The sequence below is a fragment of the Coccinella septempunctata genome, chromosome 8, assembly GCF_907165205.1.
Source record: "Coccinella septempunctata chromosome 8, icCocSept1.1, whole genome shotgun sequence".
NCBI lineage: Eukaryota > Metazoa > Arthropoda > Insecta > Coleoptera > Coccinellidae > Coccinella > Coccinella septempunctata.
This window is the reverse complement of record NC_058196.1, coordinates 20,960,648-20,975,806: the sequence shown is the minus strand read 5'-3', so window position 1 is coordinate 20,975,806 and position 15,159 is coordinate 20,960,648. Positions and strand designations below refer to the sequence as shown.

The 15,159-nt window shown below is 36.5% G+C and overlaps 2 protein-coding genes across 5 annotated transcripts in view; one reads left to right on the top strand and one right to left on the bottom strand.

Moving 5' to 3' along the window:
• The window catches only part of LOC123319222 (probable phospholipid-transporting ATPase IM), a 66,983-nt gene extending 53,688 nt beyond the window's left edge, over positions 1-13,295 (top strand). For 3 of the 4 annotated variants that reach the window (XM_044906091.1, XM_044906092.1, XM_044906089.1), the window contains 7 exons: positions 744-1,020; positions 2,458-2,782; positions 6,802-7,073; positions 8,759-8,982; positions 9,202-9,427; positions 9,490-9,593; positions 11,155-13,295. In XM_044906091.1, coding sequence (XP_044762026.1) covers positions 744-1,020; positions 2,458-2,782; positions 6,802-7,073; positions 8,759-8,982; positions 9,202-9,427; positions 9,490-9,593; positions 11,155-11,715 — 1,989 coding nt within the window. In that variant the 3' untranslated portion in view covers positions 11,716-13,295. The remainder of the gene's footprint in view (positions 1-743; positions 1,021-2,457; positions 2,783-6,801; positions 7,074-8,758; positions 8,983-9,201; positions 9,428-9,489; positions 9,594-11,154) is intronic. The other variant, XM_044906090.1, reaches the window with a different exon arrangement.
• Positions 13,296-13,839: 544 nt separating this feature from the next.
• Positions 13,840-14,999, bottom strand: LOC123319225 (syntaxin-18). Its single transcript, XM_044906094.1, has one exon. It carries the CDS (start codon positions 14,787-14,789, stop codon positions 13,854-13,856), a length of 936 nt encoding a protein of 311 aa, XP_044762029.1. The 5' UTR covers positions 14,790-14,999; the 3' UTR covers positions 13,840-13,853.
• Between the last annotated feature and the right edge of the window lie 160 nt (positions 15,000-15,159).

Here is a 15,159-nt window from a genome sequence, read left to right as displayed (position 1 = left end):
TCATTTCGGCTTGCTGAAACTGCATATATATTATTTTTGTTGTTCTTGAATCATCAGCTTCAAAATAAGAAAAAAAGCCACCACGCTGGAGAATGTACACGTGACTTTTTGTTGTAGGATTGGCGCCCTCCCACACATTTTCGTCACGCTTAATTTGTCAGATTAAGAGAATATATACTTTTCAACGTGTGATTTACCACATATATCTCAATCTGACATGCTCGAGTATGTACAATTATCGTTTTTTTTTTTTTACTATTCTGACAGGCTATCCTAGACAATTCCCCCTATATTACAGGTCTAGGTATTTCCACTTATGTTAATCTGACACGCTCGAGTAAATCCAGAATTTCCCTCTTGGGCTCCCCAACTATTATTGAAACCCCGAAAATCTTCCCTGTAATGTAAACAAACAATGCAGTACTAACTCTAGTTACAAGAATTGATACCAGGTGGCGCATCACAGAGTAATCTTGATAATCTTATCGGAGAATTTTCTTAAATGAATAAAAAGTTTTTTGTCGAGGACCATTTTACCCTCTTTATACAGGGCGTGTTTCTGTCAAACACAATTGTCAATCAACACAAGATTCTTGAGGTCAAAAGAAACACTTTTTTCTTATACCATTTTTCGGCCCCGATAAAAAGATATAGCCATTTTATTTACAGACATCCTGTATATTTCGGATGAAATCTCAAATTAACAAATAGCTAGTGAATGAGGTATCAATTTTCTGTTCCAGAAATTTGCTGGAGAGGGTTTGAGAACCCTTTGTCTAGCCTCCAGGGACCTGGACGAAGATTTCTTCAACAACTGGAAGTTGAGGCACCAACAGGCCGCCATAGCCCTAGAGGGAAGAGACGAACAACTTGACGCCATCTACGAAGAGATCGAGAGGGATATGATGCTGATTGGAGTGACGGGTATTGAGGATAAACTACAGGACGATGTGCCCAGAACTATCTCCAACCTCATCCTGGCAGGGATCAAGATCTGGGTCTTAACTGGTGATAAACAGGGTGAGTGAATTTTTTTTAATGTGCTCGGTTCATATTAGAAGGTTTTCTTAAAGAAGATGGATTACTTTTTACTCGTTTCTTTCGAATTATTTGAATAGATTGAATTTCACCTCCTATATTGGCTATGTTTTTCAAATATGTAAAATAAACAAGGCTGCGTGTTAGCGCCTTTACTGTTCAATATTTTCGCCATAGCTGTCTCGATAATTGCTGACATGAGTATGCCTGCAAGAGGCGTTGGAATAAGATTCAGATTTGATGGAGGTCTATTTAATTTGAAGCGCCTCAGAGCAAAAACCCGTACAAAGTTTATCACGCAAATTCATTATGCAGACGACTGCGCACTTATCGCTAGCAGCTCAGAGGATCTACAGAATATGTTGGACACCTATAAACATATATACGAAGCTTTAGGCCTCAGACTCAATATTGACAAAACCAAAATCCTTGTAAGTCCGCCAGAAAACCTTCAAACAGATATCAGCCTGGAAGATGAAACTCTAGAACAGGTCGAGCAGTTCAAATACTTGGGAAGCTTCATGAATACTAGGGCTAACCTGGACACGGAAATACACAACCGTATCAATTCAGCATCACGGGCATTCTGGAAGCTAAAGGGCAGAGTGTTCCAAAATCACGACCTCAATCTGAAGACCAAGACAGCTGTTTACAGAGCAGTGGCCCTCCCAACGCTTCTTTACGGTAGCGGAAGCTGGACTCCCTACAGGCGACACATTAATCAGCTTGAACAAACGCAAAAACGTCACCCAAGACAAATAATGCACATTATATGGTTCCACAAAGTTTCAAACGCAGAAGTCTTGCAGCGCGCGAGTTGTATAACAATTGAGACTCAACTAACGAGGGCCCGACTCAGATGGAGCGGCCACATTCTGAGGATGCAAGACACAAGACTCCCCAAAATAGCTCTGTACGGTGAATTCCCAGAGGGAGCTCGGAAACCAGAAGGCCACTATAAGCGGTTTAAGGATACACATCAAACCCTAAAATCAGTTAATGCCAATTATAACTGGGAACAACTATCGTTAGACAGATCACAGTGGGGGTCTTTGGTCTATAGCTATAATGGAGACTCGAGAATAATACAGCAGGGGCCAGATCTGGTTGGTGACTATCCATGCCCAGAGTGTGGAAGGATCTGTAGGTCACGGTTGGTTCTCTTTAGTCACAGGAGGGCACACAGTCGCAAGTAGCCCTAAGAAATTATAAGTTTGATAGCACCGATAGTCTGGTTTTTTAGTCTTTTTGTAGACTCGGCAACGAGATTCAGCAATGTATGAATGAATGATTCTTCAAATTCTGATCATGAAAATCTACAAAATGAATGCCGGAGTTGAAAAGCCTAGTGTTACACAATAAAGAACATGAATATGTGTAATCAGAATAAAGGACTATAACTTTCTTTTTTTTTGGCAGAAACCGCTTTGAACATCGGCTACTCCTGTCAGCTGCTGACGGACGATCTCGTCGACGTCTTCATAGTGGACGCGTCCACCTACGACGAGGTGCATCAGCAGCTCAACAAGTTCAAGGAGAACATAAGGATAGTGAACACCTTCCACCCGTGCAGTCCCTCCGGCATCCAGATAGGTACCACCAACGGCAAGCTGAATTCTACCCATAGACTGGCAGGAGAATCCACGCCGCCCCACGTAAAGAGCCCCCCGGCAGTCAGTATCGTCACATTCAGGTGGGATCACGGTGATGATGACAATGAAATTCGTGAAAATTTGAGAGCAAGGTAGCCCTTTTCCAAGATCGAGACTGCTGCACACTATAAACTAATTCTTTTCCATAGAGTTAGATTTCTTAGATAGTTGACTAATTTCGGAGTTTCCGTTCGGTACGTGCTCATTCGTTAGAATTCTAGGTTGGTATCTTAGATTTTTTTCTCAGAGCTTAGGATCAATGTTCTCTCAGATTTCGGTTCCCTTATTCTTCTATATTTATATAAAGTATTCCAACTTTTTTTCCTTTATACTAGTCGACAAAACGGTTTGAGAAAACCATCGTAGGTTGTCAAATAAACGCAAAAATATTTATCGGAAAAATATGTTGGAACTTCGGAGAATCCCGACCTGAGCAAGAGCAGGCAAATAAGGTGTATGTTGCCGATTTAGTAATAGAGCCAAATCAGCGAAAGAATTAAGCTAGTGGAACGATATTTCTAGCGTTATTCTGCAATGAATACGACAAGAAACAGAAAATCAATTTTTTGAGAGAAAGTTAATTATTGAACAGTACTTTACAATTGAATGGAAAAAATTTAATATGCTGAAATCAGAATAGCAACATCTTTCAAATGAGGTATCACTTACCCCATCGTATTCAATATATAGAGGTTGGGGTGGTGTTGAAGCAATATGGTCGAGAATTTAATCTTAAAAGTTTTCTCTCTTGAATCAAAATTCGACATATCTGAGCATTTTCTCAAAGAAAATTCATTGCGTCTGTTATCCCCTTGTTTCGTTTTCAAAATCCCATCATGTATAAGTACATAACTGTATAGCGAGGGCAAAATTCGTTATCTATTGAGGCACAGCCTTCTTAAAGACGGCTGTGATTGAGGGGATCTCGAGAACTATAATAGCTGGAATAAAACTGATGACACCTTCCGAGTTCTTTTTCAGATAAACAAAGAATGGTGAAAACCGTAGCCTCCTTCGATTCTTCGTTTTTGAGTTATTAGCAAAAAATGAGATTTTGACGATTTCGAAAGTTCTCTTAACTTTTTTGTTTAAAGACCGTTTGCAACAGCCGAGAATTCTCTAGAGAATTTACTCGAAAATTCATGCGCCGTGAATTATTTACCGTTGCATACGTACTTTCGGTAGAATTCTCTGTTCACTTGCATACAAAATAATCTCATAATTCTTGCGAGAATTTTGTAGAGAATTCTCCAGAGAATTCTCGGCTGTTGCAAACGGACTTTAAACAAAAAAGTTAAGAGAACTTTCGAAATCGTCAAAATCTCATTTTTTGCTAATAACTTACAGATCTGAAATTTGAAACTTCTACAGGCACTTTTCACGTTGAATCCACTGACGACCTCAAAATATTTTTTAATTTCGAAGCATTTGGCGAACGTTTTTTTTTGAATGCAAACTTTTATTGAATTTGAATTGAAAAAAAATCTTTTTTCAGTAGATTATGCGTATAAAAGTGCCTAAGAGGGTTCAAGTTTCAGATCTGTAACTTCAAAGACAAAAAAATTATGAGAACTTTTCGAAATCGTCAAAATCTCATTTTTGCTAATAACTCAAAAACGAAGAATCGTAGGAGGCAACTGTTTTTACCATAATTTGTTTCTCTGAAAAAGAGCTGGGAAATGTGTCATGCTTTTTCTTCTAGCTCTTATAGTTCTCGCGATCTCCTCAGTAGACAACCAATTTTGTTCACCTTGTGCAGATATTTTACTTTAAATCTAGCATTACTTTTTTTGGCCCAGAGCAAAAGAGTATAGAGTAACGCAATTCGAAATTGGATTAGACCTTAGTAGGAGAAGAGCCAGTAGAGGAGTCTCTGCACCTCTACTGGTTGTACTCCTATTGCACCAATGGAGATTCTACTAAAAGTAGAAAAAAATGAAGATTTTATCTGGCAGTCTTGAAAAAGATTCCTTCTGTTACAGACACCTCGAAATCAAGGTTCAGTATCTCTTCTAGCTCTTTTCAGTGCTCTTAGTCTATTCGGTATTGTATCAATAAGGTTATCGATGGAACTTTGAGGATTGCTTTGCCAAATGTTCGTCAAACATTGGCTAGCTGCTGTAATGTCTGCGGTGGGTCAGGTAAGCGGTGTAATTGCTGTGACATTGCAGACCCGACATGTTCAATACAATTTTGGTTTGTAGAGGTAGCGGGCCAATCCTATCGGTGGATGCCATGTGTTCTTCGATTAACATGAAATTTTCGTAACTATTTGAAAGGATAGTTTCTTGTAATTTTACGTATTCTGAATGATCATTCGATAATTGTTCGAACTAAGTTCGGGTGCCTAATAAATATATTCGAGTTCTTAATAAATATATCTGAGGAAAAATGTCATTGTCTATTTCCAGGTAATGAACCATGTTGATTGATGGTTCTCTCTACCTATGCTCTCTTAATTTCAACTAACCTTAGATGTCTAGCTCATAATTATAGACCAAGAAAAGAAGCAGCTTCAACAGTCGTGAATTGAATGAATTATCAAGAAAAAATATGAAACAATAAAAAACAAATCGAAATTCCCAATGTTCCATATGGAGAGCACCATCGAACCAATCAAACCAAATTCAGTTGGAGGCAAAGAATTCGATAGATAATAAGTAATGAATTTCTCCTCATAAAAGGAGCACCTAAGCCCATCTCTAATAACCACCCAAGATAAACTGACCATATTTCCATTTTCCATTCATTGTATGAATTATTAAGAAATATTTTTCAGATTTGGTATATCTTCGCCATGCATATCCTACAAAGGTACCATCTTTGGCACCAAATTAGTCGATTTCATTTCTTTTCAGAATTAAAAAGACAAAGCGTTGTTTCATATTCGTTCTTTTTTGAAGCGACAGTTTGAGTTGACTCTTTTCTCAGTGAATTATGCGATAATATCACGTGCTTTCTTGTGCTGCTCGCTGAATTGCTTATAGAACAACGATGCCGCTATATTAGCACGTAACTTAGCTAGATTACCTTCTATCGAGCTTTCATGGAAAAACTGGGACCACCAAAATATATTACGGAGAGGTTATATTTGTGCATAGCTCAATAGATCACTTGTGCATTATAATGAAGATTTGAATTGCACGTTATTTTGGCAGTCGTAATAAGTAATAACATTTAAGCCCAGTTGTGCAGTTCAAGTTCAAGCTGAGTTTAGGTTTGAGCCCAGCTTAACTCTGACAATTAAGTACAATTTTGACAGGTTGAACTACGTTCAATGTTGACTTTAATCGAGTTTGAACAGTACAACCGGGCCATATTTTTTCATGACAAATCGATAGGTGATGTATGGCAGTAAACAATTGAGGGGCTAGGAAGAAAAGAAGTTCGAGTGCATTTTTGCAGTTCTGAAATGATTGGCTTAAAAGTTAACTTGCATTTCAAAAATCCAGGCTCGATTAAAGAAAATAAGATATTAATAATTCAATTTTTACACGTGAAAAAACAGTTCCAAGATAAAAATAATTTTTTATTTAGGATATCTTTCAGGTATGATATTCTGCATCGTTTTAAAAAACGTTGCATCTGGACCCTTTTACTTCCAGGCCCCTCAATTATTTTTCACAAAAGCCTTGTGGTATGAAGGAATCATTTTTTCTTGCAATACCTTCAACTTTTGAAATTTTGCCAGAACAGTCTGTACTCCTGTGCCATCAAAGCACTACACGTCGTTTTCCAGTTTTTTGGTTTCATACGTACATAATTCGAAAATACCATGTTTTATTGAACTTTTGAATCTTGCACTCTTATTATAACATTCCGGAGTAACTTTGTCATCAAATTTCAACGGTAGTCTTGTATTGTCCAAGCTTTATCCAGTCAAGAGAAATGTTTGTTGAAAAAAAGTATTTTATCCGAGGAGGATTAATTAAAAAATTGTGATATTTAAATCAAAAATTGGTTCAACTAACATAATTATTACACTCTCATCAACGAATCTAGATAGCGAAAGTTTTCTCTGAAAGCTCGATATTTGTATGCGTGTAGTAACTTTCTCTATTAGTGAAGTACCTTCCTCAAAAAATTTCAAATTTGAAAAAATTCCATTCAGCACTCAACTCGAGTACCATGAACCTAATACATCCCAAGTGGAAGATACTCAGGCGGGTTTTGCCATATTAATAAACGGACAGTCTCTGGTGCACTGTTTGCATCCGCAAATGGAGAGGCTTTTCGTCGAAGTGGTGATGCAGTGCAAGTCCGTGATCTGCTGCAGAGTTACCCCGCTTCAGAAGGCCCTAGTGGTCGAACTGATAAAAAAGACAAAACACGCTGTTACGCTGGCTATTGGAGACGGAGCGAATGATGTTTCCATGATAAAAGGTGAGCAATTGGCTTTGAATTATTCATTTCTGAATAAAATAAACTGCTCAACAGATTTAGGGATATTGACTTAAATTGCAAATATATATAGTTAACATAAAATTTTTGTGATGAAAATTCATATTAATATGATTTCAAGTTGCAAATTAATTTTAGCCTGTAGGTCTTGCAGCGTATACAGGGTGATTAAGAAAAATCGAGTGAAATAACGAAATTTCGTTCCCAGAGAGTTCAAGCATTTTAAGACTATCAATATGTATGGCCTCCACGGGGATCAATAACAGCTTAACATCTTCATTGCATACTACACACGAGGTTGTTGAACATTTCTTGAGGAATTTGGTTCCATAAACGGGGCAGAAGCTCTCTCAGATCAATTAAGGATTCTGGGGTAGGTTGATGATTATCTAATCTTCTTTGGAGCATATCCTATGCATTTTCTATGCAATTCAAATCTGGTGAGTCCGGAGGTATTGGTAAATGTGGAATACCAAGCTCCTCGCGCGCATTCTCAACTATGGCTGCACGGTGCGATCTATCGTTATCGTCTAGAAATTGAAAAGTTTCACCAATAGCAGCGTGAAAATTTGGCTCCCTATAGTGTAAGGCGGTCATATTCCCAGGACAAATGTGTAAATCTGTGCTCCCGTTGAAACATATCCCGGCCCAAACCATAACACTACCCCCTCGGAATGGATGGACTTCTTGGACATAGCGACGATTACGGGGTATGCGTGGGATTGTCCATTATTGCCCTTATTCTTCGAGAATCTGAAAATAGTCCATCTGGATTCATCAGTCAAAAGGACACTACGCCATTGATCGTTCCAATTGATATGTTGCCTTGCCCATTCCAGTCTTTGACGCTTATGGTCACGCGTTAATGGGACTCCTCTAAATGGACGTCTAGAACCTAGATTCACCTCTCTCAAACGTCGTCTGATGGTTTCGATGGAAACTTGGACCCCATCTGCATTTTTAAGAGTATTCCGTAGCATTCTACACGTAGATGTAGGGTTTCTTCTCGCCGAAACGGTGATGAAACGATCCTGAGAAGGTGTTTTTCGTCGCCCACCAAGCCTTGGTCTTTCCAACACGGAACCTGTCTCCCTGAACCTATTCCAAAGTCGAGATATCACACTTTGGCTGACTTGGAGCCTTTCCGCTACAACAACCTGACTTAGGCCACCCTGTAGTATTCCGATAGCCCTATTAGCCTCAGCGTTTGTTAATTTACGTCTTGGCATTTTCAGAAAACTCGTTTCAAATCGAAGCTGTTGATAAACTGACTTCATTTCAAAATAAGAACATTCATGAAGCATATGCAAAGAACCAAACTTCAGAAAAAAGGCGACCAGATTGACGAAATGTCTCATACTGATTTTTATTGGATCGATTCAAGTTGTTATTGAGTTTTGAATGATTTTTCAGCGGTTTTCTCGAAGATTACATACTTTTAAAAACGATTGAATACGATATCCCCAACTCTTGTGGAGCAGTATATTTTAGAATTTCAAAATGGGCATCAAGTACAATGTTATTTATAAAGACCCTGTACATAAGACGCAAATTTTTATTTCTGATCTCTCCCAATACAATATTCCACAATAAATTTCGGTGAATGAGAATGGTCTCCTCAAGGATGACGCATACTTTACTGATTCAACAAGATATGGCTTTTTCAGCCGCGCACATCGGAGTGGGTATATCAGGACAAGAGGGAATGCAAGCCGTTTTAGCTTCGGACTACTCGATAGCGCAGTTCAAATACCTGGAACGTTTGTTGTTGGTGCACGGTAGATGGTCCTACTACAGGATGTGTAGTTTCCTAAGATATTTTTTCAATAAGAATTTTGCCTTCACACTGTGTCACTTGTGGTACGCCTTCTTCTGTGGATTCAGTGCCCAGGTGAGTGTACTTTCGTGTCCAGGCCAATCTTTCTTCTTCAAAGTAAATTTCACAGGCACCATGTTCCAAAACTTCTGCACCGTTAACCTGCTTTTCACGTTACAAGTTTTTAAAATTAATTTTTTTTTCAAGAACTTTGAACTTCATTCATATAAAATAACAACAACGATAGTAACGCAGTGGTTGGAAATGTTGCTTTAATGGTTCTTTTTTTTTCAGACTGTATTCGATCCTATGTATATATCAGTATATAATCTATTTTACACATCCTTACCCGTCCTAGCTGTTGGCATATTCGATCAGGATGTCAACGATAAAAACTCCATTCTGTATCCTCAGCTGTATAGGCCAGGTCATCTGAATCTGTTTTTCAACAAGATGGAGTTCTTCTGGAGCGCCCTGCAGGGTTGCTATGTGTCCATAGTATTATTCTTCATACCGTTTGGTAAGGTTTCTCTATAATGAAAGTTTGAAATGTATAATTTTCCCCTTTTTTTTTGGTTTCAGGTACTTATTACGATGCTGTGAGCCCCAGTGGGCAAGGTTTATCCGATTACATGTTACTATGTAGTGTAATGGCTGCTATTCTTGTCATTGTTAACACTGCACAGGTGAGTAGTTGAAAATAGCACCCTCCTTTTTTTTAGCTTTCATATAGATTCTGAAACATCGGAATTTTTTTATTATGTGGAGTTTAACCGTTCTGTAGACGGTTAACCCGTCTACGGCCGCTACATGACCAATTTGTGGGGGCTTTTACCCTATTTTGTAGGTGGCACCGACGCTCTTGATCCAATGCCCAATTTACATAAAAACTATAAAGGGTATGGCGCAATTAATGAATGATATGGGTACCTGGGGGTAGAGAAAAATATGTTTTATGTTTATTAAAATGCATTTTCGAACATTCAAAAAACTACATCATTTGACACTCTTTTTGGAATTTTTTCGATAATAGTCCTGAAGAGATATGCGCCATCGAATGTGATTTTTTGGTCGCATTCAAAGTTTCTTTTTGAACAAAGATCTAACTCAAATTTAATGCTTTGGGAGTCGAATCAAGAAAAAGCATACCTGTTTCATTGAGATTCCCAAATAGTATAAGTCGCCTTATTTCCAGCACTTAACACAAAATAAATCTTATTATAATGAGTTGAGGACCTAGGGTTTAATGTAAAGCTTGTTTTTGAAATTTTTAGTAACTGAAATGAGACATGCAACCAGAATAAATAATTCATTAGAGCTCGTTGTGGTCACTTTGAACACCTCTTGTAAAATTTAGTTTAATAAAAACGATACTTATTTTATGAAATTTGGGTTAGATCTTTCTTTAAAAAAACTATGCATGCATCCCAAATATCATAGTTTACATTCGATAGCGCATCTGTCCAGGAATATTATCAAAAAAATAAAATAATTCCTTCATTTGCAGTCTTGCCACCAAAATATTTTTCTGTACAGCCACAACGTCCTAAAACAGCAGGTACCATATCATTACTCATTACGCCACACCCTGTATAGAGTGGCATTTAGCTTGTACATATTTCAGTAGATTCTTGAGGTCAAAAGAAAGACATCTTTTTTTACTATTCTTTCCCATTGGGCCTAGATGAAAAGATGTAGCCATTTTTAAGTTTTCTTAATGAGCTATGCCACCGCTGGAAAAGTGACACTGAATTTTTTCCATGCATTAAATATACCTATTAGCCTTCGCAATAAGCTATTATACTCGTACAAATATTTCAGAAGTACATTCTAGAGGTCAAAAGAAACAATTTTTTTATACCATTTTTTTAGATTCGGCTCTGATAAAAAGATATAACCATTTTAAGTTTTCATAATGAGCTGTGCCACCCCTAGAAAAGCAGAGTAACTTTCAGCTGAATCAGTAATGCTTCACGTCTGTGGATCTTTTAAACAGAGTTGTATTCAGCCAAAGTACCCAATTTTTCAAATTTCACAGATACTTTTAAATTTTTGAACATTAAATTACTCGAAAATGGCACATTATACATTTTTTACAAAACGTTTAAATATTCATTAAACAACGACCAACCAACAATTGCTTCTCTTTGACAGACAGGGCTCCCAAAACGAGAATAAGGATTCTGAGCTCCAATCTACCATTCGTCAAAACTAAATTCGCGATCATATAATCAAAAACTTTTCCAGATCGCCCTTGACACCTCCTACTGGACAACGGTGAACCACATCATGATATGGGGTTCCCTGACGTTCTTTTTCCTCATGGACAACTTTTACAATTTCGTCGTGGGCGGTCCATATGTTGGTTCCTTAATTAAAGCCATGAGCGAGGCGAACTTCTGGTTCACCACTGTTCTCGTGGTGACGGTTTCCGTCATGCCGGTGCTAGCCTGGAGGTTCTATTTCTTCGACGTGTCGCCAACCCTCACCGACCGCGTCAGGCTGAAGCAGAGAGTGGACCAGGTGCGCTCGAGACACAGCCAGGACGTGATGAGGACGCCGTCCGCAAGGAGGGCCAGGAGGTCGATCAGATCCGGCTACGCATTCGCGCACCAGGAGGGCTTCGGTAGGCTGATAACCTCGGGAAAGATCATGCGCAAGATGCCAAATCCAGAGTTCAACATTTCCAATATAATAAGGTTCAGAGATTCGACGAAGGAGCCGAAAGAGAGCGATCCTAGTAGATCTGTTGGCAACAACAGTGATGTGCGCGCGCCAATGCAAGATCTAGATACCATAAATTTGTGAGGTTAGGTCAGCTGGCATTTTACAATGCCAGTTGCACAAAAAAGTTTCAAAATCGATAGTGGTGCTTTGTTAATTTTTAAAAACTCCATATTTATTAATTAAGGTTAAAACCAGTTTTATTTTTTCCTCTTTTTATAGTTTTATATTTGAAGTATTTTGAAGTGATATAGCAGTATTTAATGTATTAAATATTTATGTAGCATTTACAGCGTAATGTCCAACTGTTGCAATATGAAGAGTACTATAACAAAATAAATGACTTATCTCTATTCAATTATTTGGAGCACATATTGCTGCAGTTTTCTTCATTCTAATCAAAAGAACGAATATTTCATTCGATAATTTCAACAAACAGTGATCAGTTTTGGAATAGTGTTGTATTTTTCATAATTGTAGCCGTCCTTTCTTAGAAATACACACGGAGGGTCAAGTAGGAATTTAATTTCATTATAAAACCTGCTTTTGACTAGAGGCAGGTCGAGATCAGTAATTTTTGGACAAAATCTGTTTGTACAAGGACAGTGTTTCTTTTTTTTTCCTGATCTTCTTTATGAATCGTAAAAGATGGGCGTCAGTGAAGACTCTTGTGATTTTAGGAATATGCATTGGTAACTAATTCTTGGTCATAAGATGGTACGTGTTTTTTTCTAAAACTCTGACTGATAAAATGAACCAGACTCAACTGAACATGATAGTCTCATTTCCATCAGTTTAAGTGGTCCCTCTCCTAGACCCTTCGCTTATATCGGAGAAATATGAATACAGTCAATAAAATAGATTAGGTGGAGTTGCCTTAAAAAAAATTGTTCTAAGTGAAAATTTATATTGTATGAACTCTCGAAGAGTGTCAGTATTTGGCAATAAATTTGGAAAAACAAGTAATATTCTTCATAGTTTGGTAGTACATTAGATTCCTTAGAATATTTATCATGCTATTATACTTAGAAGAGAGGAAAACTGTTTGTTGAAATGATTTCTGTGTATACTTTTACAAATTATTGTTTTTCTTCAAAGCGGAACCCAAATATTATATTGTTGAAATTTCTGCAGAATATTTTTTTTACAAAATTGGTACGAATGTTACAAGGTTAAAAATTCGGAAATTTATTGTTGTTTCATTACTTTTTCTAATCATAGTCAACTTATCATCAGAATTTATTTTCAAAAGTATTATTCACATTTTAATTTTCCCACATCTCATTCACTGAATGAATTAATAAAGCACTGAGTTGCTGTAAGTTGTCTAAGCTTTAATGGAGTATATATTTTAATGATAAAACTGTTGAACCCAATGTGTATGTTCATGGGTTACTTAATTACTAGTACTGTTAAAAGTTGTTTTCTTTTAAGCTTTTTGATTTTTTTACATGAATTTTTAAAATTAAGTCCAAAAATTTTTAATCTTTTTACGAATTAATTCATTCTAAATATACCCTTGTTACTTTCTTTGCAATATTTGAATAATATGATCAATTATTTTTCCTAATTATAGAAGTTGCTAGTCATTATAATGTTACAATTAATTATAAAGAAATATAAAATGTAAATTCTTGTTTTTGTATATAAACGTTTATTTTTGACTCTGGATTTTATTCATATGTACATCAACGAAATCACTAATAATATTATCGAATATTGATGATTTCTAAAGTGTGTTTTTGATATTTCTTTTTTGACAAAAGGAAGAAAAATCATTAATTTGATAACGGTCTATATAAAATATTCAAGATAGTGAAATTATCATCCAGCAAGTCCAATGCCAGGAAATTTGAAGTACGGATCTGGAATGATTCGATAAATAATTCAACAGTACATCTAATTTGTCGACGGTGTTTTATTTAATATCGTAAATTTTTCGAGAGATCTTTTAATATATCGAGATTAATTCTTAACACATTTTTTTTCATAGAGATCCTATGCTTAAACGTTGTTTAAGAGCTTAATCTTTATTTGATGAAACGATGCATACAGCCATTTGTTTTCATTGGGGAACATCATATAAAATTTCACCCAAATTATTCATACCTTTATATTAGGTACGATTAACTATTTGTCATACCATTTCTTTGATACGATATGACTATTAACATCTCTTCATTCAAGTCATGAAAAGGAAAACGAATGTTAGTCTAAAAAATTTAATCATTATACCAATCTAAAAATAGTAGAGAGAAGGACATAACTAAGAGGAAAAATAAAACCCAAGCTCGTAAACCAGCTTTCCTTTGAATTGCTTGACGTATCTGTTCATTTGCATCCTTGATTTGTTCAGTCGAACCAACAACCACATTTGCTATTCTATCTATATCACCTTCCTGTTGCAACACTTTCTCTGAGAATAACTCTTGCAATTCAGCTATGTGAACAATCTTACTTTCCATCTGTTTAACCTCATCAGACATACTGTTCAGTTCATTGTAAAGGGTGTCATTTTCTGCTTGAAACATTTGCATTTCTTCGCTAGATAATTCTTCCTCGACATTGGGAATATTGAGTACCTCTGGGATTATTACCTTTTTTACTTGAGTAGCATCCTCATCATCACTTGCGCTATGAAAAAGGTCATTTCGTTCATCAGTTTTTCTTTTGGTTGGACCAAGTTTGGAGAGATTATGGACTTCAATAACTCTTTTTACTCTTATAGCTTTAGCTTCAGTGTATACTTTAGAAACCTCTCGTAAATATTTTTCCAAAGATTCTATAACAGCATTATAATGTTCTTCGACCTGTTCTGTCTTTTTTAATGTAGCAATTTCTTTCTTATAATCATTTATAATACTTTTACACTTATGAACTATATCTTCAGCCACCGATTCTACTTGTTCCCTATCGATTTCAGTCATCGTTCTATTTGTCGATAGGTAATTCATTATATTTAAATAGGCAGCTTTGTTGTCTATGAGGAATTGTCTGAGGTGCGTTAACTGTCTCACTACTTCCTTTGCCTTTGCAAGATTCCCATCTTTTTTTGATTTCAATATATTTGTACTGGGTTTTTTGTCAATAATACCAAGAGATTTATTGGTAGTACGTACCATTTTTACGTGCGCTAAAAACATAAGCGTGATATCCATGATATTGCTGTAAAATAAATTGAAAAATTATAAAATCCAGAATATCAACACGTCACCTGACAGTTCTAAGTGAGGTTAGTAGTCAAAATAAACACATTTTCCGTTTAGATCTACTTGAGCTAATGGAAAAATGCGCCTAAGAAAAATACTTCATACAGGAAAATTCTTAAAGTTCTGTTAAGTTTTGTTTCAAACAAGTTCTTTTCTAAATGTGAAAATGCAATATATGAAACAAAGGCTGCTTTATAATTTGAATTTGAAAGGTTTATAGCAAACCTGTAGCTCAAGAGTTTGTAACAGAATTTTCCCCTTTGCGTTCAGTCAGCTGTTCAGCAGCGATTTCCCCTTCCCAATTCCGTAATTGCATAAT

Excerpts from the sequence above, each read along its gene's own strand:
- LOC123319225 (XM_044906094.1), bottom strand. The coding sequence starts at position 14,789 with ATGGATATCACGCTTATGTTTTTAGCGCACGTAAAAATGGTACGTACT.